This window comes from Leptonychotes weddellii, chromosome 3 (assembly GCF_054177405.1).
Source record: "Leptonychotes weddellii isolate Sample4059 chromosome 3, ASM5417740v2, whole genome shotgun sequence".
Taxonomy (NCBI): Eukaryota; Metazoa; Chordata; class Mammalia; order Carnivora; family Phocidae; genus Leptonychotes; species Leptonychotes weddellii.
Genome location: NC_138371.1, coordinates 25,382,181 through 25,406,734, shown reverse-complemented (window position 1 = coordinate 25,406,734; position 24,554 = coordinate 25,382,181). Strand labels below are relative to the sequence as shown.

Below are 24,554 nucleotides of genomic sequence, written 5' to 3'. Positions count from 1 at the left end.
TTATGTTATGTTAATCACCATACATTACATCATTAGTTTTTGATGTAGTGTTCCATGATTCATTGTTTGCTCCAGTGCTCCATTTAATACGTGCCCTCTTTAATACCCATCACCGGGCTAACCCATCCCCCCACCCCCCCCACCCCCTCTAGAACCCTCAGTTTGTTTCTCAGAGTCCATAGTCTCTCATGGTTTGTCTTCCACCAGAGGGGGAGATGAATCAATTTCTCTTTTTCTTAAGAATTGCTATTCTGTATGATTTACTTTGAGGCCAATAAGTAACTATGCCCAACTTAGAAATACTGCTTACTTCCAGACTGGCAACTATTTAATGAATAATTAACCACTCCACACTTTCTATCAGGGATGCTTGTATTACCAGGGTAAAGGTATCCTTTATGTCTAAACGATGTCATAAAATAGGCCTTTGCCAGAAAGACGCCCTCATTTATCACGTGAAATGCCATGTGGTATTAACAAGGTCGATACTGTTTGTTTAATATATTTTGCTTTCAAGGGGCTTGAAATGATTTGTTTTTGCAGCTGTAACGGAGTTAAATTAGGGATTTAGCTTCTGCTTAGCTAGTTGAGCATATATAACCAGCAGCTATTAATTATCTGCTGCTAGTCATCTTCCCACAACTTTCAGCATCCTGGGGGTACTGAGTTACACCACCTGCAGCCAGTCTCCCCTTGAATAACCAATCCCGGCTTTTCAGGAACTGAGGGGAGACGAAATCATTCAAATTGTTATTTCTTACTCCACAACCGCCCTCACCCCAACATGTAAATGTTATTAGAGCACAGATTTTTTTTAAACGTTGAGTAAGCAATTTATGAGAAATATCTTAGCTCAAAGACTAGTTTCAGACATCCATCCTCACAAATGAGAAACAACAAAAAACTTTTGTGACCCTAACGTACCAATAATCAGCCCCTTTTCCCTTTTCTCTCTTCTTACACCACTGTTTTTTTTTTTTTTTAAGATTTTATTTATTTATTTGACAGAGCAAGAGAGTACAAGCAGAAGGAGTGGTAGAAGGAGAGGGAGAAGCAGGCTCCCTGCTGAGCAGGGAGCCCCATGCGGAGCTCAGTCCCAGCACCCTGAGATCATGACCTGAGCCAAAGGCAGACGCTTAACCATCTGAGCCCCCCAGGCGCCCCACCACTGTTCTGTCTTAAATGGAGCAGGGAGAGGAGGAAGTTTGCTCCCAAGATAAACTTGTCAAAAGTCTGCACTACAATTCTAACTCCTCTCTACCTGTTTGTATCAGCTGGGAGCAGCCACCGAAAAGCTCTGGGGGGAGAAAGGCAAGAGGAGAGAAGGGGAGAGAAGGAGAGAGAAGGAGAGAGAAGGAGAAGGGGTGAGGAAGGGTGGGGGCAAAGAAAAACTAGAGTGCAATTCAAACAAAAATGAAATCACGCACGCACACACACACACACACACACACTCAAACACACAAAGAGAGAAGAAAAAAATGCTCCCCCCCCCCCCAGCCCACCTCAGGTCCTAACAACATACTTCTTTATCAGAGGTTCATTGTCAATCAATTAGCCGAGGCAGCAGGGGTCTGTGAGGTGGGGGCACCCAGGGAAACAATGGGCAGCCCTGTTGTACTACTATTTAATCACTTTTGCTAAATAAATAGAGCAGCCCCGAGGTGCTGTCATGTCAAGGGAATTTATAACAAAAAAAAAACTTCATTTTTCCTTGGTCATTCCTTTTTTCCCTTCAGGACAAGAGAGGGTTATTACTGTAGCCTTAAGTTCCATCTTTGTGTTTCTTGCCTTTGATTCCCACTCGGACCCTGCCACTTTCTGGCACTAATTTGTCAGGCTGAACAAAGAGAGGATTTGTACCTCCTGTAAGGTCTCAATTAGGAATGGCTTCTGCTGTATTATGTGCCATTCAGGGAGGACACAATGCCGGTAATTACAGGAATTTGCACTAAATGGCTGAAGAATTCACAGCGAAACTCCCCCCCCCCCCACCCCTTGGGCTTACTCCTCCCAAGGACTGGGGGGGGGGGGGGGCGGGGAGGGAAGGAAAGCAAAAGCTCTTAATGCCAGAGAGATGTAATTAGCAACAGCAGTCCTGAGAGGTTAAACAGCAGCCAAAGGAGTAAAACCATAAAACTGACAGTGTGAAAATAGTAGAGGGGTTCCCCTCAGCTCACTATTTTTCTTGCTGTCTCTTTTGTTAACATTATTCAACTTCAGTCCAGAATCAGGAACACTGTCCCACAGTGGCCATCCGACATCACTCCCAGATTACAAAGCAGGAACAGAAAGAACGCTTTGAACGGTGAGCTTTGCAGATCTTATGGCACCTAAAACAAGGCCCTGGGCCCTTTGATTATAGTACTCAATTGGTAGGTTTCTTGATTGCTGGGAAATTACAGGAAAAATAGTTGTATGTACTCGTGCCAAGAAAACCCTGTATCTACTGGAGGGAAATAGGTATGTACACATGTCTAATTCCTGAAGAAAAGAGGGCGGCTGCCTTATGATCTAAGTTATACAGCATTTTGTGAGCAACCTAATTTAGAACCACTTACAGGTACATACTTCATAAATATTTTAATAAGCTGCATAATCATTTGTTTTAGTATTAATATTTTAATACCACAGATGCCAAACGAAATTTTAAATCCCAACCAGTAACTCTGCTAGAGAATCGTACCTCATTTTCCTCTACAGAGGTGTTCCTGAAAAGCTGTACTAAAGCAGCACCAAATTAACTGTCCTGAAATACCACTTGTATCATATGCTCCTCTCTGCTCAGGAACCTTCTGTGACTTCAGGGTCACATGTTCAGTTCAACCCTATCAAACTCCTTTTGCCGGTCAAAAATTACTGAAGAGCTGCTATTTCATATAGTTCTCTTTGCCACCACCTAGCTTTGTCACAGTGGCCATCTGGCATTCATGACATGATTATGTGATTAATATCCGGCTCCCGGAGCAGACTGTAGGTTCCATGAGGGCAGGGACCATGTCTGCTTTCTTGCAGCTCTGACTTCTCTGGGTGCACCTGAGTTTTTGGCACATGGGCAGAAACTCAGCACACAATAAATGGTAGGCTGAAGAAGGAAAGAACTTCATTTCCAAAGGCATGTTTTCAGGAAGAAGGAATGCAAGTGCAAAGGCCCCGGAGGCAAGAATGACCAAGGTAGGTTCCAGAACAACAAGATGACCACTGTGGCTGCGGCTTCCTAGCATGAGGCAGCCCTGGGGCTGGAAAGGAAGCCGTGGAACGAACCACACAGCATCAAATACAACTATAAAAAGTTCAAGCACATGTTAAGAAATACACAGTTATATATAAGCATGTATTTCCAAAACCATAACCTCAGGCATTTTGGGATGGTTGTGGTCCATTTTCTCTGCCGGGGCTCTTCAAGTTTCCAAAAAGGATATCGAAAATTCTTTACCTACAGAAAGAATTTAGTGAAAGAACGCCAACTGCACTATTTTGTAGATTTAAAAGCCAACATTTGTAGATCGCCCGGACAGCAACTGAATGGCATCATAATAAAGAGCTGCTCTGTCATAAAATACAGAATAAGTATATAAATAAATAAATCCTCAAAAACATATTTAAAGGGGGAGGGACTACGTGGACGTAAAAATTTACATTCTAAAGACACCCACTATAACCAGGAAATATTCTGAATGAGCATCTCTTTAAAATAACAGATAATGCCAAATTCAACTAAAAACAAGTTAGTGAGAATTTTGATGTTTTAGAAGGTAAACATACTATGCAACTAGCTTTTTCACCAAATGGATGTTTTTACAAGGATGAATAGTTAGGGGACACAAATACTAAATGAATAAACAGCTGGTTTAGATTAACTGTGTTTGTGAGAGATCAATTTTTAAGGTTCCATCTGCTATAATAATTTTTAATATAATGAACAACCTCCCAAGTAATTTTAAAAACATTCGGAGGTTTGCTTACAAGTTTTAGCCTTTTTCTTTTGAGACTCTGCCCCCTACAGGAGGTGAAGTATTCCTGCCTGGGGTAGGAAACCAGTATTCCATGCTGCAATGAAGGAAAATGAAAAGTGACCCGGTAAACCATGTGTAGCACAAAGCAACTGAATGTAGTATTTTCCAATAGAAGGGGCACTGAAAGGAAATAAAAAATTTCTACTTGGGAATCCGCCATACTACACAAATTAGGACTGAATTCTCCCCACCCCAGATTAGAAAGCTACCTGTGATTTATTAGAACTCCAAACCAGAGCATGAAGGTAAAAGCTGAGCAGAGCAAATGAATTTTAGATTTCATTTCTCCTGCCTCCTGGATTCCCTATTACCACCCATCCCCAACCTATTCTCTAACCAGGCCAAACTGAGTGAGGACATTTAGACAGCAAAGGGAGATATCCTGCAACATGGAACCTAAAGCAGCTGCCAAAAAGTTCTATCCCTGCCCATTCTGTAATCCTTCCCCTATTCTTTTCTACTTAGTTTCCTTCTCCCTGCCTCTTCTACTCACCCTTCTTTGTCTTTTTCCTGTTTTCATTTCTCCAACTGCTAGTATGTGATGGACCTGCTGAATGCTACCTCTACTTGCATTTCTCCTTCCTCCGAGTGCTAGAAACACTGCTAATGCAGGCCAGAATGTGGACAGTGCACACTCCATCAGGAAGCAAACTTATGAGAGGAAGGTGAATTAGGGGTCAACTATGTGACAATCCTTGTGTAATCCCTGAGACTTTTCTTCCTCTTTACTAGAAAGTTTCCCAATTCAGCTATTCCAGTCTCCACCTTGAAAACTATTCTATTCTCCTTGATTCCAGTAACACAACAGATCTGTTGGCCCTATCAGCAATCCAAAGCCACAGAAGTGTATCATAATTCCAGAATGTTCACAGAGTCAGCATCAATAAATTATTGTTGAATGACTGAACTTTGAAATAAAATATATGTACTAATATAAGACACTAAAATGTCAATAATTTCCAAAAGCTGTGGTAAAGCTAGTATCCCCTTATTTCAAAACCATTTTGCAAAAGTAGCTGGCTGACTTAACACAAGGTCATTCATGCCTGCAGATACATGCATATCACCTAGTATGGCTTCCTTACCAGCTCAGTGTTGCTGGTCTCCCCTACCCAACCCTGCAAGTTTCTGCTTCAATGGTTACTGAGGCCCTCCAGAGAAAGCAGGGATGATCCACTTAATCCCCTCTTTAGGTATATTATTTTTCAATAGAAAAGGCAATCATCCCAAATAACCTAAATTGAAATTTTCATTGTGCCACCACTGTTTGGCTTTCAAGGCAGGAACAAGCAAAAATTGAAAATTTGGTCTTGGCCGGTGGTCAGCTTCCTGTTCTTTTTTAAATAACATACTTAAATCTGATACACTTGAATTAAAATCTTCCAAATCAGGTTTCCAATTAAATTACTTTCATGGTAAATTTACCTTAAGGATACATTTCTTGTCCCAAACTGTGGGGTTTAGTGAAAGCGAAATAATTTGATTTGGTTTATAGTAGATACATAGATTTGGTTTAGTGAGGGTTTTATTTTGTCTAGTTTACTGGTTGGGGGAAAGTGAAAGGAATGGGAAGTAGGGGAGAGATGCAGTAAAAGGGTTTTAAGAAATAATAGATGATTGGCCTTGAACTCTACTTTGTGCTTCACTCTTCCATAGCAGGTCTAGAAGCCCTGACTTCCCCAGGATGAGGCACAGGCCTACTGTGACTCAGAGGTCATCTGCCGAATCATCATCTACCCTGCTGTTAGCCACCTCCAAATTTTCTGTCAAGGCTGACTTTCTAGATTCTATCTTAACAGGATTTGACAAGGTTATGATCAATGACAGTTACTGACTACAGACATTTTTCTTCCCTAAGGAGTGTCAGCAGTCAGCTTTGGGCCTGAGTATCTCCTTTGAGACAATCTGTGACATCCACATTCCCAGTGACCTTTATTTAAGAAGACAGAGGAAATGGAATCAGAGCAGACACAAGAAGCCTAAATTCTAGGCTCATTATGCTTTGGCTAAGTCATTTTGATTCAGTGGGGTCTATCTTATCTGCTTCTACTTACTTCACCAGCATGGCATGAAGATAGACAGATGTTTTGATGTAGCAAACTCCTTGAAGGAGAGATGCTTTTTAAACAAGAGGCAGCTGTGACTGGTCCACTGAGGGGATTTTTAAAGTGAATTCCAATAGTGGGATTCAGGACTGTTCTTTAATAAGCTTTAGACTAAACATTTGCTTCATACCTGCACATTTGAAACTCTGAGCAGTGAGTCCTCGCTCCAAAGACAAAGTTGTGAGAATGCTGAGGAAGCTGGTGGTCACAGACTGACGTTTGTTCTTCCTGAGTTCGTGCCCACCCATCTGATCCTTGGGTTTGCTCCTCAGGGTGACTTGCAGGTTTTGCTCTGAACTCCTCACCACATTGGCTGCTGTTTTCAGAGCCTCCATCCACTCCTCGGCCCTCTGCCGGGTCTCAGCGCGGAGGCGGAGGACATCTTGGGGGAAAATGACTTGAAAGCAAGAGTCACAGTCGTCCAGGTTGTCCACCTGGACAGCCAGACACACGTCCACATTGTAGCTTAGCAGGGGATCCTCGTCTAGCTTGCCAGGCTGGAAAGCCATAAGGTAGGCCCTGCTAAGCACAAAAGTAAATGCCTTCCAGTTGTTCTGGATGGTGAGCCTGTACAGCGTCCCTGATTTGATGATGTTTTGGTACTGTCTGGGACTATCCAAGACAGGGGATGGTGCGAGCAGCTCACTGGATTTCTTCTGTAAACAGTGATTCTGTGTACAGTCAACGTGATGACCAAGCCCTGGTGAGTTGGCCAGCTCATCTTGCCGCCCCACATAACCAGGCACGGCAGCGTGTACGACTTCCCAAAGCTTCTGCCCCCAGTCCAAAGCCTCCCATGGTGACTCTGCCTTTAACTGCAGCTGAGTGTTGTCATACAGAACGGTATCCACCAGCCTGGCCTCGAGGTTGCCCAAAACAGATATGCTCTGGAAGTGTGAAAGCTGGTAGGTGGCATAGAGGGCTTGATTGCCACTGCTGTCAAGGCTGTAGAAGTAGAAGTTGTAGGGGGAGAGTTCTGCGTAACAGCTTTGCCAGTAACTGTCATGGTCCTTCCTAATCTCCAGGTACCCCTTCTTCAGAATGTTTGGGAATGCCTGCTTGTGTTCTAGAAAGAAAAAAAACAAAACAGAAGAAGCAATGTGCATTAATTTATGAATATGAATGAACTCAATGAGATGAAAAGGCAGGTGCAAGAAACTAAAGAGATCAGGGAATGACATCTTTCTGGTTCAAAGCAAACACAGTAGAAGCAGTACAATTCCAAGATAGTACAAGTGACAAGATGTAATCGGGGGGAAATTTCAGGTCTAAAAAACTTCACGAAGGTGGAATTATGAGCATAAGATTAAGTACAGAGTGGGGTGGTTTGCAATGTCAGTGTGACGTGCAGAGGTCTGTGCGGAAAACAGAAATACTGGAATAACTGGGACCATCCCCCATGGGCCCATGAAACAACTGCACTTCCCCAGGATTCCATGTTTTCTAGGAAACATTCTACAGAGTACCAAATACATGAGAGAGAACATTCCTCCTGTCACATGACCTAACTCCTTGCCAATACTTCCATCTTTCTTTGGGTTAGGAAAGCCAAGAAGGGTCAATGGAAAGGATAGAACAGAACATGAAGTTTGCTGCCGATAAACTCCTGTTTCTCAGACACCCCCATTAGTCTTCAAGGCCAGTTCATGAGCCTTCTGTCTTACAACTACTTCCCCAGGCTTGACTCAACTAGCTCGTTTTAGGTCTCTGCTTAGATAGCAGTTCTCTCTCACTTCTGAGCCTGGATGCGCTTATACTGTTCCTTCTGCTTACAATGTTCCTTCCCACTGCTTCCCCCAGCTACCACACACTTACCCTTCCTCACTTAGCCATGCTTTCTTCCAGGAACAGAGTCTGTCCTGACTCCCCCAATCCCTCACCTGCAAACACACAGCCCTGGGTCAGTAACAGGTATCCCTATTATTCCTCTCTGATGGGTTCTTATAAGGCTGTACTATAATCGTGTATTTAAATATCTGAATAAAAAAAAAATTTTGAAGTTTTTAAAGAAGTGTGTCCTCCCCATTGGACTGTAAGCTCTACTGAGGACAGAAGAGAGGTCTGTCTTTTCATCCTTATTATCAGAGCACATAGTGCCATGCCTAGTACACAGTAGGCTTTTAAAAAGTACTTGTTGAATGAGAAATATAGCTCCCAGGACAATGCCCAGCATATAGTAGGTATTATTTCTTTCCCTTCCCCTGTTTCACGAGTTTATCTGGTTGTGCCATCTTTAATCAATGCTTAGCTGTAACGTATGCAAGTTTAGTACTTTAATAGAAGGAGACTGTCATTTGGGAGACTTCCTGATACTTTTATCAGGCATGAAAAGGACATCCATGCAAGAGGCAGCACCCCTCCCTGGTAGAGATTTTCATTTCTGAAATTTTCATTTCATTCTGTTTCTTAATTTCTTTGCTAGCACACATTGGAGACAGTCATAAACTAATTGAGTCATTCCCTAAAGAAGACAAATCACACTCCCAAAGGGTATGATTTCTGATCTTGGCTGAAGGAAAAAAAAAAAAAAGTAACACAGATCTAGATCTTAAAATAGCAAACCAAAAGAGAAAAGGAGAGAAATGAGGCAGAGAAAAGCCAATTTTACCTGCTTTACATCTCCAGTCCTGACATTCATTAGTATTTCTGTGATAACTCAAAAGCCATTAATTTCTTGCAACCTACATAATCCCTTTGTAGAGAGAGATAATGGATGCCTATTCTCAGTTATCTGTCTTTTCTGATAATGCAATAAGGGAGATAGTGCTGTTAGAGACGCTGCTGCTACCTCTCCCCCTCTCATTTCCATCAAGCGCTGATGGTAGTTCAATCTTTTCCATAATAAGACTCATAACCATGTGTCCCTCCATCCCCATCTGTCCTGTGACCCAATGGCTCAGCTACGCATCCCTGAGTAAAATAAAAACTACCTTTCTTGCTTTTAGCTAGGAATTTTTCTCTCCTTTTCTTTCCTCCCTGAGAGCTTTTTACAATAGCAAGCACGAATTAGAAATTCTACTTTAATTGGGCCCAAGCCAGCAGCAAACCTGATTAAAAACTCACCTCTTTCTGACTGTCCAAGCTAGGGTGGTAGATGCCAGCCCGGGTGGACCGAGTTAGAAGTCCTGCCTGGGTGTCTCAAAAGTCCCTTCACCTTCTTGATGCAGAGTAAGGGTAGAGAATGCATTGTGTTTCCAGATTTTTCAACCACCTGGCTCAGCCCTCTCTAAATAGGTACATTAAACTGAGACAGAAGAGATTGGTGTTGATCATAGGAAATGGCCCATATTTATAGGCTGCAGTTTGTAGCGTTAATTTCTTGAAAAAGAACAATCAAGTAGAGAGCAAACATGATCAGAAAGCTATCCTCTGGGGTGCGTATTCCTCTCTGGAGGGTCTGTTTATATCAGACCTTACTAATATTTCCTGTGTGAAGTATTGATGGTCTTTGAGTTGTAGAGGGCTAAAGGACGACCATTTCTTTTTTCTTTTTTTTTTTATTTGACCATTTCTCTTTAGTCTCAAACAACTGCTACTTTCTGTTTCTATATGAAGTTTATTTTTAATATTTATGCTACAGACAAATCAGAAGGTATATATTTAAATCTAAGCTTTCATTAACTTATAGTTCAACTTTTATTTCCCGAGACCATATCATTTCAACTCATTTAATTAACCTCCCACACATTATTGTAAAGTGTTCAATTTCACAAATGAGTAATATAAAATCTATTTTAACTAATATCATAAATGATTCAGATGGGACCATTGACAAGGATTATCACCATTTCCTCAATAAATTAGGAAAGGATGATCAAAATAAATCACTGTACCCAAAAATTTCATACTGAAACCACAAGTAATTCCTTATGAAAAAGAGGGGGAAAAAACCCAAAAACCCAACTCCTGAATTCTTCATTTCCCCATTGCTTTCCACTTTGGCTAGTATGAAGACCTGGTTCAGTTCCTCTGCAGTGAAGACCCCTTCTTCCTCTTCTCTTCAACCTGCAGCACTAGTGCAGCAGTTTAAGGACAATGATTGCTAGTTACTGAAGAGGAAGAAGGGAATTTTCCCCATCACGCGCCTGATTCACTTCTGTACCACCAACCTGCCAGAGTTCCTCTTTTGCTCTTATTTCCTCTACCTATTCTCGGAAAAGTTTCCTTTCTCATGGCCACCACCCTAATCAAGGTTCTTTTTTTTTTTTTTTTTATTGTGGCATAATTGACATATAACATTATATTAGTTTCAGATGTACAATTCAGACGTAATGATCTGGATATTTGCATATATTATAAACCGATCACCACAGTAAGGTCTAATTAACATCCGCCAGCATACATAATTACAGAACATTTTTTTCTTGTGATGAGACCTTTTAAGACATACTCTCTTAGCAACTTTCAAATATGCAATACAGTATTAACTAGAGTTGCCATGCCGTACATTACATCCCCATGGCTTTTTATTTTATAACTGGAAAGTTGTACCTTTAAGACCTAATCCAGGTTTTAAATGAGCTCCCACCTCTAGTCCGCCTTCCTCCTGGCCATCTCCCACACTGTTACCTGGGTCATGCACCACCCCTCCCACCCAGTAAAGTTCAAACTCCTTAAGACATTTTATTATGGAAAATTTTAAACACACTCCAAAGCATGTAGAAGAGAAAATAAACACCCAGGGACCTATCCCTCAGCTTCGAAAATCAAGTTCCTGCTATTCTTGTTCTCTATCTCCCGCCCCTCTCCGATTCTGGCTTTTTGTCGGTTGTTTTGGCTGCAATATTTGAAAGCAGATTGCTAACACTTTATCATTTCTACTGTAAATATTTCAGGGGAATCTCTAATCTGACAGATAAAACTTCAATACACACACACACACACACACACACACACCCCATTTCACACCCAGCAACATGAATAATCCTCATCTAATACCTAGTCCGTATCTGATTTTCCCACATTGTCTCAAAAAATTTCTTTATACAGATAGTTTGTTCAACTTAGGTTCACACATTGATTTGGCTGATACATCATTTAAATCTCTTTAAATCTATAACAGTTCTTTCTCCTTTTTCTTTTTCATGCCACATATTTATTGAAGAAATGAGTTCATTTGTCCTGTAGACATTCTCACATTCTGGACTTGGCCGAGTGTATCCTCATGGTATTGTTTAAATGTTCCTCTGTTTCCCATGTTTTCTGTCAACTGCTATTTAGATCTTGAGGTTCATTTAGATTTTTTTTTTTTTTTGACAAGAATACGTCACAGGTGGTTGTCCCGCTTCTAGGGGTATTAAGATTGATTGGGGGTTCAGAAGATGTTAGTCTGATCCCTCCATTATAACTTTCCCCAGCGACCTTTCACACAATGCAGGCACTTTTCTCCACTCCCCCATATTCCAGCCAGGTGACTTGATACTGTTTCTACCACTCACCCCTCCCAACCTTCGTGCATGTTCTCTCACTGACCTCCCTGTCTAGATCTCCCCTAATCTCTGCTTATGTGTGTTTTCCTCACACGAGGGCTAGTACAAAATCCTACCTATTCTTTTTTTTTTTTTTTAGATTTTATTTATTTATTTGTCAGAGAGCGAGCGAGCGACAGCACATGCACACAAGCAGAGGGAGTGGCAGGCAGAGGGAGAAGCAGGCTTCCCCCCCAGCAGGGAGCCCACGTGGGACTTGATCCCAGGACCCTGGGATCATGACCTAAGTCAAAGGCAGACGCTGAACCCACTGAGTCACCCAGGCAACCCAAAATCTTACCTATTCTTGAAGACCTTCTTCCTCCCCTCTAGTTGAAAACAACTGTCCTCCTCTGAAGCCCCAAGGCTCTATGGCTACACTACTCTGATGACTCAGATTTCAGATACTATTTCACATTTATCACATATGTATTAAATTATGTAATAAAATTATTCAAAAAATCAGAAAAAAATGTAAAAGGCAACAACAAAAACTTTCTGCCTCCATATCCCAGCACCCACAATCCTCCTGTCCAGACTATATACTATTTGATATGAAGCCCTCAGACATGATATATATGTCATAATATAAATAATAATTAGAGGTATATTATATTTACTTATGTAATTACATAATTATTAAATGGTTACATACTTTCATTTTTATTACTTTATGCAATTTTATCTTTTTAAAAACCACCATATCCCAGATCACAATAAATGAAAGAAACATTTAGGTAACCTAGTTTACCAAGAAAATCTGGACTGCCTGAGTCAGCACAATGAATGAAGTCACAAGAATAGGATTCCGAAGATTGGGCAATGGTTAGAATGAAAGACAAAGAGCAACATTTTGATGTTTTCAAAGAATTCAAAAGCCCAATGTGGTGCCAGTATTCCAAATCAAAGTTATCTAGGCAAATCAAAAGCACACATTTAAATTCTTATTACAAGATTAATAAATGTGAAAGGAAGCCAAAGTGGAGAATGAATGGAGAACAGCCATACACTTCAGTGTAACACCATCTAAGACAAGCCTGAAAGGATTGCCTTTCAAAGTTTGGCAGATATATTACATTTCTTCTGTGGTGGAAGGGGCTAGGGGGCTCTTTTGGGTCTCTTGTAAATAAGAGCACTAATACCATTCATGAAGGCTCCACCCTCATGACCCATGCACCTCCCAAAGGCCACATCTCCTAATATCATCAATTTAGGAGACAGCCCAACTTATGAAATTTGGGAGTGACACAAATATTCAGACCATAGCACTAAACAGGGACTCATGTTGCTCAATTTCTATCATATCTTTAGTCCTGACAATTCATTCTTTTATTCATTTCAGTGGATCCCAAACACAATCCCCACAGCAGTTTTTCCATACTTCTTTACTCTTGCCAAACACCTAATTCCACTGTCTCATTTTGTGCACTGCAGGGAGCTCCTTTACATATACTATGCTTGGCTTCATGCCAACGTTGCATAACCAATGTCCCGCACAAGTGCTCCAGAGCATAGTGGTTAAGGCCATAGGTACTGGAGCCAATGAACCTAAACTGAAATCACAGTTCTGCCCTTACTGGCTGTGTGACCATGGCAAATTACTTAACCTGAGCCTCAGTTTTGTCATCTTTAAGATGGGCTATAATAATAGCACCTCCTCACTGTACTCTTGTGAGAAAGAAATGAGTAGCTCTTAGAACAATGCCTGATACATCATGAGTATTCAACAGATGTTTCTTATTTTGGTCGTCTGGTCTCAAAAGAATCTCCCTGCCTCCCTATTAAAGCTAACCCTACCACCTCTGCTCTGTGCCTAATTCCTTCCCACTTCTTCAGAATCTCTTCCTCTGCAACATCTTAATATTATCCCTCCACTAATCTCTTTTCCTCCGGTCTTCCAATACCCTAAGGTTTGTTGTGTCTATTAAAAAAGGATTCACTTGATCCTACCTCTCGTCCGGCTCAATCTGTCTCCTTCCTTCAGAGGCCAAATTCTGACATTGCCTCCATGTCCTGTTCCACACAATCTGGCTTCTGACCACTGCTCTGACCTCATCTCACATTCCTTCTCTCATTCCAGCCACATTCTTTTATGTTCTGTGAGCAAGTTGAGTGCATTCTAGCCTCAGGAACTCGGAGGTTGCTATATCCTCCATTTGGAACTTCTCTCCCCAGCCCCACTGACTTACGTGCCTCCCTTAGTTTTTCCCCTCAAAGGTGCCATCCTCAGTGAGGCCATCCTTTACCACCTTCAAGAGCCCCCTCTCTATCTTACACCTTGCTTTATTTCCTCCAAAGAACTCTCTCCTTCTTCTTGAGGGCAGGGACCTGGATGTCTCTCTCAACCCTGTATACTCAGTGGCTGTCTCCATAAATATTTGTTGAATGAATGCACAAAGGACTCTGCTAGAATCTGTGGACACCAAATGAATCAGACACAGATTCTGTCAATAGATCTATGGCCCAATTAGAGCCCTTCTTCTTCTTTTCACAAGTCCCACTTTTCTCTTTGGCCACGGTCACCCTAAGTTTAGATCTTATCACTTCACAGCATGATAACTGGCAGAGTCTTCTAATTGGTTTCAATCCCTTCCATTCTTTCCATCTGTTAATCCATCCTATATTCTGGGGGGGGGGGGAACACTGAGGGGAACCAATAAATAGCATCCCTTTACTCACCCAAGTTTTAAACCAACTGAGATTGACGGACATTGTCAGACACATGGAGATCAAAACATCAGCCAGTTGGAGGACGCAGCTTAGGGGTCCTCCTACCCCTAGGACTATACATACTTACCTCTGAGTCACAAGCAGTACTGATCACCACAGGCTTCCCCTCCTGGGGGACTGCCCATGAAAGGCTGATGGATGGAGGAACAGACCAGAATTAGTGCTTCCTGTGAGAGAGGCTGAGTTATACACATCCAGTTCCTCTCCTAAACTTGCCCTAAGTTGCTCCTCCCTGGGGGTGGAGTGTGCAAAGGGAAGGAAAGAGGCCAAGAGTGTGAGTCTAACTGATACCCCTTTACACGGACACAGAAGCTACAGGAGAGGTGGTTCCCTGGTAGCTACCTCCACTACCCCTCAACCCTGTCGACTTACATACTTTTTATAAAATACCCTTTTAATTTTGACTTTCAAGTAATCTTCAAGTGCTTCTTTGCTAAACATATCACATTAAGTCTGTTTGTTTGGCTTTGAAGGTCCTCCATGACCTCAGACTACAACTCAAAAATACAGCCCTGTCCAGCTTAGCCTCCCAGGCATCCCACACACATGCTATGTTCACTTCCACCTTGGTCTTGTGCTCAACCCTCTAAGCTCACTGAAGCATCCTTTCCTCAATGAAGACCTCTCTAACATTCTAGATTACAATCATGTCTCTTTTCTTTATATTCCTAGTTAATAAAACGCAGTCTTTCAAGTCTGTTTCATGTTATAGTATTCAACTGTATTTAAGCCAGAAACTAGGGGGAAAAGTTTTAAATAATTTTAGGTTTTCGTTCTCCTCATTAGAGGCACACAAGAGAAGTGACATTAACAGGATCCACATTAATCATGACACTGCCACAAAAGTCCATAGCAAAGAATATGAAGAGAATAATACTATAGGAACCAAAGACAGGCTGTGTCTTGAACATCTGAAATATGCTCCACAGGCCAACACTCAGCGATGGCTCCCAGATACTTGTTAACAAACTAGTTCTGGTATAAATGAAGTAGGCTCAAGTAATGTCTTTTCTGAGAGCTACTTTGGAGACCTTTCTTTATGGGTAAAGGAGACTATCCCATTTGCTCTCCCTTCAAAATAAACCTAGGGGAAAAGACATATCATCTGTGCAGGCTCTAGTAGAAATAGACCTGTAACATATCTGGCTACATATTAGCTAGACAGACATACCAACTTCGGGATCTCTTCCATCTAAGTTCTTTGCTATGGGCAACAGTGATAGAGCATTAGTCCATACAGTCCTGGTCAATTTCACTTCTAAGTGTGAACCCCACTAGGAGATCACAGACCCAACTTCTTAAATGCAGAGGCTTTCTGCCTTCTGTGACAAGGGTAATCCCTAGTCTTTAAGAACTTTGTGACCCAGAAAACAATTTCAAACCAACTTTCAAGCTATGCTCAGTCATTGCCATGGTGGGCTTTTCACTCTGTTTCCCTAATCTATAGGAATTAAGTATAAAAGAATCTCCCATACTTAAGCCAGCAGATTTTAAGGTAAATGGCATTTCAGTATAGTATCTTTGGGTAACATACTAGAGTCATAGAAACTTAGAGTTAGAAGGGACTAGAAATCTCTTTGGCCCAGCCCCATCTGAGGTAGAACTTGTCTGTTGCTCATGTCATTAACTAGTCCTCCCACTGCTTTACCAACAGGACCCTAATCTTGTTCAGGTATGGTGGCAGATGCTCAGAGGAGATGTCCTCTCCCTTGCCCCATGGAAAGAAACAAGATTTGTTTAATCCAATCACAGAAATGCTATTTTCCTTTGCCAGACATTGCTTTAGGGGTGAGCATGTGACTCTAGCTACCGAAGGGGTGCTATTAGGGGCCAGTGGGAAAGAGACCCAGAGGAGGTGCTCTGCTTTTCCTTCCTGAATTTGGCTACTGATATATAAGAAAATGACTCTTGGGACTACTGTAGCTATCTTGTACCAATGAAGGGAAAGAAGAGACATTACCAGTATACTGAGAAGCAGAGCAGAAAGACGGAAAGTGCCTGGATCTTTGATGAGCCTCGGACCACCTATTTCTGGACTTCTGAAGTGTTTACTGCATATAGTGCTTGATATTCACTAAGTGCTGCACACCCACCTGTGAGACGGATGAAAACAGAAGATGATAAATGGCCTTATTATTTATGCCACCTGTAGTTGGGGATGCTGGTAACTGCTTCTGAAAATATTCGTAACTAATTTAACAGATTTGGAAAGAGATCCCAGGAAGCAAAATGACTTGGCCAAGATTATACCACACAGTGTGCAAGATGAGAGGAGAACTCTAACCTCCAAACCTGGAATCTAGATCATACTGTGTTTATTTGTGGTGGAGGGAATGACCTAAACTTCCTCAGGCTTGAGAGATAGCATTATTGAGTGATTACGCATGGCCTCTAATGTCCTACCACATCCTACTGTATGGCCTTGGGTGAGGTCAACTTCTCCAAGACTCAGTTTCCTCATTTGTAAAGTCAGAACAATATCATCTATCATACTAAACTATTATGAATATTAAATAATAGACACATCTTAGCACAGGGCTGAATGTAAAGTTAACTCTCATTGAATGACAGCTCTTATTGATAGTATTAATAACAAACTCCATTCAACTTAAGTTATAGGGAAGGAAAACAGAAAGAGAGGCCATTTCTGTTTTGGAAAACAAAACAAAACAAAATGGTATTGTCCTGATGTTCCGAGTACCAACACATAAAATTCAACCTGACACTTCGCATAAGATCATACTTGGTACAATACAAAGTTTTCTATGATATGGTTTATAGCATCAAAAAACTTCCAACCTAATGCAGAAGATGGATATATAAGCAATTACCTATAATTCACAGAATTAAATATGCTGTGAAAACATACAGTGAAGTAAAAAAAAAAAAGAATTTTAATTGAAAAAAATATAGAAAGGTCTCAAGGAGGACATGGCATTTGGATCAGTCCTTGAAAGATAATGGTGGATTCTGAAAAGTGAAAAAGGCCGGGAACGTATTCTGGAAGAAGAGAAAGCATGAGCAAAGGCTCAGGAACTTGAAAGGACATGGCATATTAAAAAATGGCACATAGGTGGGGTGATAGAAGGTGTGAGTGATAAGTCTGGGAAGATACCTGCATGCTTTATAAAACTTAACACTTGATTTTGTAAAGAATGGGGAACCGTGATTCGTTTTTGAGAACATAGTATGAACAGATTTGTGTTTTAAGAAGGTAACTCTAACAGTTTGTGAAATTAGTACCTATAGTTCTCCTTAGCCAAGAAAGATAAACTATATTAACAGAGCAATCAAAAAAACATCAGAAACTTCATTTTCAGAGTTCTCATATAGAAATGTTAGAATCAGGATATCGGCTGTTGATAAGGAGTGTTGGCTTTCCAATAGCTGCCACAGACCAACATTCAATAATGTAACCAGTGGAAACTATACAACCATATAAAATCAACTTTCTGTGACCTATTTTAGCAACTTCTTTGTACTGACTAATCTTGCTGAAGGGTGAATCATAAATTCAGCAAGAGACCATGTCCTGGTGACCTCACTTGTTCTAAGCCTGCAGGAATATTCCCACCTCTATTGGCTCCAAGGCTTTTCAGAAACATCATAATTGAAAAAGCAGTCATTTTAGTATAAGTCCCAAATTTGGCTTTTTTTTTTTTTTTAAGTGAAAGATGGGGAAAAAGGGAATGGAAAGAGAGTAACATAAAACTCAAGATAAAGAAACCATACTGCCATGGTCTTTCTAGCTCTAAAGAAAATCTCTGCTTGAGACCTTCTCCTAAAGTACTTAGAACAAGAAGATAGAGGCATAGAAATGGTACCAGGTCACTAGAGAGTGAAACCAACTGAAACAAAAGCTAGTTGACCACTGCCCTTGCCAAGCACATGAAAATGTGAACACAGTCAGGGAGGGAAAAGGAAGTCAGGTTCGGCAGTCCATTAAGTTTCAGAGCTCCACAGCTAATGCAAAGGATTTCTTTAAAAAAAAAAAAGAAAAAGAAAAAAGATTTTAAAAATTGCAACCACAGCAGTTCACCCAAAAGTAGAGTAGGTTACAAGGCACACAGAAGTTCTTCAACCATACCCATATTTCCATGACGACTTTCCATTACCAATTTACCGATCTGACTATAGTTAATTAGCTCCCATACAACCAAGAAGCAGGGTCAGTTCAAATATATCCTAAAATGATACAATTTTAGATTTGGGAGGATCTTAGAGACAATTTAACCTGCTTCACTAGGTTTTTAAATCAAAAGCAACAGACGAGTCATTTTTCCAAACCCACACGGTGAGTCCTAATTGAGTGTTCTTTCCACACACCCCCACCTTCCTCTATCACGTGTATACGTTTATAGGTGTAAGTATGTGTGTATGTGTGATCTGTTTTTCATATTGATAACATACCTAGCATCCGCATGTTCATATGACTTTCTATATTCTTACCTTAACTCATACTTACATTTGGATTATAATTCTATGATGTTAGGACCCTCTCTTCCAATCTCATGGGAAATTCCAGGCTGCCTATGGCTGTATTATTACTCACTGAACTAGAACAGGATGACAGTGATATAAAGGGGAAAGGGTTGGTCAAGAGCATGTCTGTACAGAACTCAGACTAGTGCCAGGACTAGCAATGATCTGTTCTGGCAGGAGCTAAGTTTAGGAACTTCCCCCAGGGCTAGCTCCCTGTCACACCTTGCTACAGGCTGCCCAGGGCATGGCAGGAAGGAAAAGAGCTGACCATGAGGAAGCTTTGTCTCCACTACCTGTCTTGAGAATTTTTAGAAACAACTGCCTCTGATGTGAAGTGATGGATGTGCTAACTAACTAGACAGGGGGAATCCTTCCACAACGTACATGTATATCAAATCATTACAACATACACTTTAAATGCCTTCCAACTTTGTCAATTATACTTCAATAAAGCTGGGGGAGAAAAAACCTGTCTCTGTTTCCGTCTTGCCTTAGATCTAGTGCTTCCCAGTGATTCGTGACCTAACCTTTTCAACATCACTATCCCACGCTCAGATAGTGCAGACAGTCTTAACTGGGTTGGGTTCAAGCCACACTCCATCAACCTGGTAGGACCCACTGACTCTACCCTTCATCTTCCTAGCACTGGCAACATTCCCTTGTAAGAAGCCTGTCCTGGGTCTATCTCTGCCTGAGGCAATAAAACTTATAGAATACATTCATTCATAGGCTTCTAAGTAAGACTGAGAAAGGCAGCTGAAAGATGGAACAAAACCCCAAAGCCCTCTTTCCATAGTAACAAATCCACGGCGTCAGTTCACTTAAGCTCTTCTGTATAGCCAGCATTCAAGAAAATGAAGGGCAAAGTTACAGTCCTCCTTTTGTGGGCTCACTGGTCCCCTAAAGAACGGTGGCCAGCTCAGCACTGTCCATGTATTTTAGTGAATATGTTAAACGCAAAAAACAATCCTTGTTTAGCTAGGCCGCTTTGTGTGTCTCAGTTTTTCCAGGCTTGGTGATCTCCTGAGGGATTAATTTTAGTTCAATGAACATCATCCAGGTCTGTCTCTTCCACACCACTTCTCACCCTCTACACCCACAGGGCCTGATTACTAATAAGGCTTTCAAAGTAGAGGGTTCTGGAGACTGAGAACTATTGGCTTCCAAGGTAAGGGTACAGCTCCAGCTTAGTGGTTAAGAGCGTGGACTCTGGAGAGAGACTGCCCAAGTTCAAATCAAGGATCCACTTAGTACCAGCTATGGGACTCTAAGCATATTACTTAAGTTCTCTGTGCCTCAGGTTTCACCATCCCCAAAATGGGGTCAGTAAAAATATCTACATCACGGGAGTATTATATGAATTAAATAAGCTACTACTTGTAAGGAACTTAAAATAGTCAGTGCACAGTATTTGTTACTGCCACCATTTTCCCCTCCTCTTCCCGCCTGGGCTCTCTCACCCGGAGGGCAAACACACTGGGTGCTCGGGTGTTGGCTCTGATAGTGACAAGTAGGCTGTTAGTCTGTTTGATGTATTCTGCTCTCATACATCCCGAGCAAGAAGCTAGGAAAGAAATGACCTTCAAATCCAAAGCAATAATCTTTTTTAAAGAAACACTATCAGGGAACTGGGAAGAGTTGAGGAGTGATGCAGAATTACCTCAAAATTACTTCAAAATTGGGAGCCTGGGTGGCTCAGTCGTTAAGCGGCTGCCTTCGGCTCAGGTCATGATCCCAGGGTCCTGGGATTGAGTCCCACATCGGGCTCCCTGCTCGGCAGGAAGCCTACTTCTCCCTCTCCCCCCATCCCCGCTTGTGTTCCTGCTTTCCCTATCTCTCTCTCTGTCAAATAAATAATTAAAAAAAAAAAAATCTAAAAAAAAAAAAAATTACTTCAAAATTACTTCAAATGATTGCCTTCAGAAAGACTAAATGGCAAAGCCTAATTATCGCACGAGGCTTTGTGCTCACCAAGCAGCAGTCAGATTCTTCCAGAAAGGGGAATCCTAACTGTACCTAGGCAACCCGGGAGTCTCAGAGGTATCTGGATACCCCTCCAAGGCCAGGGCAACATGCTGCCAACACGAGGGGCCACTTTATAAGCCATATCTGTTTGATTTTCTCTTATCACAAGGCTAGTGCAGGGCAGCCTTTGAGATGAAAGCAAATCTTCATTTTTCACTGCTGCTAAAGAGCTTCACAGAGAGGATGTGCAAGGTATGAAATGCTAGATGATGGCGCGAGGCCCTCAGAAAAGAGGGTGGAGGTTTTTTTTTTCTAGAAAGACGAAAACTGCGAAAGAAGTTATTGTTGTTAATTTAGCAGCTTATCAGAATTACATTCATTTCACATTTTAAACAATTTTTTTGAGCATAAACTATGTTCAGAGCACCATGTTGAGGATAAAACAATGGGTAATAAACAGTCCCTTTCTCAGTGACCAGAAGATAGTAAACAGCTGATCACACATCAGTGAGAGAGGGAATGTATGGTTCACTTCCCACTAACAAACCCGTTCATAATATGAGAAAGCACACTTCAGGAAGGCCAATTTAAGAAATACTTACTGTGAGGCCCTTTTATAAAAGTCTATGCGAGAGTAAAGTAGGAGTGATTGGAAGTGTCACTTTGATTCGCATTGATGAGTTTCAAATTCCTTTATTTTTATTTTTTTTAAAGATTTTATTTACTTATTTAAAAGAGTGAGAGAGAGAGAGAGAGTAAGCACGAGTAGGGGGGAGGAACAGGGGGAGAGGGAGAAGAAGACCCCCTGCTGAGTAGGGAGCCCGAGGCGGGGCTCGATCCAGGATCCCCAGATCATGACCTAAGCCAAAGGCAGATGCTTAACCGACTGAGCCACCCAGGTGCCCCGATGAGTTTCAAATTTAATTAATAATAGTAATATTATTAAATGTTTAAGATATCTAAAAGAAAATGCTGTGGGAAATGAAGACATGGTTTGTCACACCTCACAGAATTCATGTGCAAATGTACTGTGCATGAAGTATGAGGAAAAAGAGAAATTCAGGGCCCCACACCATGAGGTCTGAACCAACCTCTCCCACCTTTCCCTCCCACTAGCCTCCATGGGATCCTCTGCTCCCCCCTGCACCTCTCATCTCCTCACCTTGGTTCCAGCTGTAATCCTGACCGAGTGTCCTCTACCGCGACCCCCTTTCTGCATCTGAGTGTCTTTCCCGGTCCAGCTGAAACTCCATGAACTCTCATAAGCCCTTCCTAACAAACCCAGCACAGTGTCTTCTTCCTCTGTCCTCTCAGTCACTGTCACCTGCTCATTGAAATAAATCCCAACAATATAAAGTAAAACAAAAGCCCCCTCACAAATATTTCAGTTGACTTCTACTTCCTCTCACTTCTGGTGCCTTCTTGAGTGTTTGTAAGTGTCTGATCCCCTCGGCTTAAGTGAGAAGTTCTTTAAGCCAAGGATGGTGTCTTTACACATCTTTAAACGCTTCCTAGCACAAGGCTATGCCCAGTGTGTGATCAGATGAACATCTACTGATGTGAACAAGCAGTATCAAACTCTGTACAAAGGCAAATACTACATGAATTATGAGACTATGCAGATTCTTACACACAAGATTAGAAAGGGAGAATTAACCACAGTCAACTTTTCACTCAGCACTTCTTATGAAGACACCAAGGCTGAGGCTTCAGGTAAAGCGTGAAAGCAAATGGAAGAGGGAGCTTAAGTAAGCAAAACCGGACAGGGACACTGGAGAGTACACTTGCCCTGAGGTAAATGTAAGACAGACAAAGGAAAGTCAATGATTGTTCAATAGCAGTCAGATATAAAAACATACCAGTATTCCCTTGAGCATCTTCGACCTTATTTGGTGAGGATGACAGAAAAGCTGTCCTGGTGAAATGAGGGTCCCGAAGACACGGTTGCTGCTGCAGAGGCATGGTTTGGAGGACTAGCCTCCAGTCCACCTGGGTAATATCTGACCTTGACCGAGCATGGCCTGGCTTGAAAGTAGAGGTCTCATCCAATAAGTCATTGACGGAGCGAGGCCTGTCCCTCCGACGCGGACAGATGTTGAAAAAATTAAAGGTCGATGCTTCCTTTTGTTCCATCCACGAAAGATTATCTGGGGCTGTCCCCTTCTGAACCATAAACTGTTCTTTGGCAGGGAAGACATTTTGAGCTTTGGTTTCTAAGAGCTTGCTCTTACAGTGGTCCCAAATCAGGCCCCCCTTGCCCAGGGAGGCAACATTTCTGATAGCACCATTGTCTGTTATGTTAGTGAGGACCTCGTGCCCCACCAATTCAGGGACTTCCTGAATCCCATAAACCTCAGCTTGCTGCACAGCCTTTTCTAGCTTAGTATCAAAAGTACTAAAGAAATCCTCAGTAACTTCCAAGGCTGGGCTGATATCATCCACTTCCAAAGCTTCCATGTCACAGGCTCCAAGAGGCCTAAGGCTCCTCAGCTGGTTCAGGAAAGGGCTTCATGAACATTCATTCACCCAACAAAGAGAGGTGCGCTTCAGCAACTGAGTTCTGGAAACAACTGAAAGAAACCTTCATTCGACTACCTAGAGCAGGCCAAGCACAAGGATAGTTGATGTTTTTTCAGTCATTAAGAGCATTTGCTAGTAGCTACTGGCCATTAGCAGAGATGTGGGAAGACAAATGCTCCTTTGAGATCATTCTTCATTGAGATCTCTGTAAAGATAACAGGAAGTGCTTGTCAAAGCAATGCCATGCAATCCTTAATTTCCTGGAAGAAAAGAAACAGCACAACATTGACACGTGGTTCACTGTATTCTATAGTACATGAATCTGCCCAATGATTTCCCCATCTTTACATCTCTTCTATGTAGACATGCCCCGAGGTGGACAGCACCTACACAGAAGTTCCACTGTCAAAAAAAAAAAAAGAAGTTCCACTGTCAAGAGTACACATCACTACCGGCTTTAGTGCTAGAACCTACACAGAGCAGGGTGGAACCCTTGATAAAGGGAATTAAGGTCAACAGCTTTTACTCATACAGAAAAGCCTTTGAGAACAGTTGTGAAAAGACAGTCCTGACAAATCTCTGTAAAATGTTGACCTAAAATAGTAAGCAGAGAGACTAGGATTCTGTGTCTGGGCCTACATCATAATCAATCTAAAAGTCACAAATGCATGAGTCCTTTCACAAACTTTGAAAGCGCTGATGGTCTGTCAGGCTAAGAAGCGCAAGGGGGAAGGACCCAGGGAGGCTCTGCCCTTTTATTAAACCCCAAAATTACTGTGTTTGTGCTTCCCAGGCTTGGATTATGTAATACCTACTGAATGCCTATGGACTTCAGAATTCCTCCAGTCAGCTTCAAAAAAAGGCTTCAGGCTCCCAACTCCCAGAGGTTTTGAGGACTGGCCGAGGAGTACAGGTCCAGCCTCAGGGCTGGGCAGAAAATACCCTTCATGAGCACTAACTCACTATCTCTGGGAAAGGCTAGATCTCCAAGGTCTAATTAGCACAGAACTTGACAGTGATGCTATCCAATACGGTAGACACCAGCCATATACGACTATTTCCATTTCAATTTATAATAATCAAATAAAGTTTCTCAGTCACCCTATTACATTTCATGTGCTCAACAGTCACATTCACCTTTGTATGTGTACCCAAAAAATGAACAGAAAAACAAAACCACCATGCAAGGGGCTTTTTGCCCTTACTTACTTACAAGTACGTAAAATTAGGCAATTAGCAACAGCTCTGCATGTCCCTGCAAAGGTTCATAG

The 24,554-nt window shown here is 41.8% G+C and overlaps 1 protein-coding gene across 4 annotated transcripts in view; it reads right to left on the bottom strand.

Moving 5' to 3' along the window:
* Window positions 1-24,554, bottom strand: part of PLEKHM3 (pleckstrin homology domain containing M3) — a 181,195-nt gene that overhangs the window by 135,960 nt on the left and 20,681 nt on the right. For 3 of the 4 annotated variants that reach the window (XR_014143407.1, XM_081813761.1, XM_081813762.1), the window contains exons 2-3: window positions 22,623-23,543; window positions 6,249-7,184 (exon numbers count right to left, since the gene is read on the bottom strand). Coding sequence is in view for 3 of the 4 variants with exons in the window: in XM_081813761.1 (XP_081669887.1) it covers window positions 6,249-7,184; window positions 22,623-23,220 (1,534 nt within the window). In the remaining variant the exon portion in view is untranslated. The remainder of the gene's footprint in view (window positions 1-6,248; window positions 7,185-22,622; window positions 23,544-24,554) is intronic. The other variant, XM_081813763.1, reaches the window with a different exon arrangement.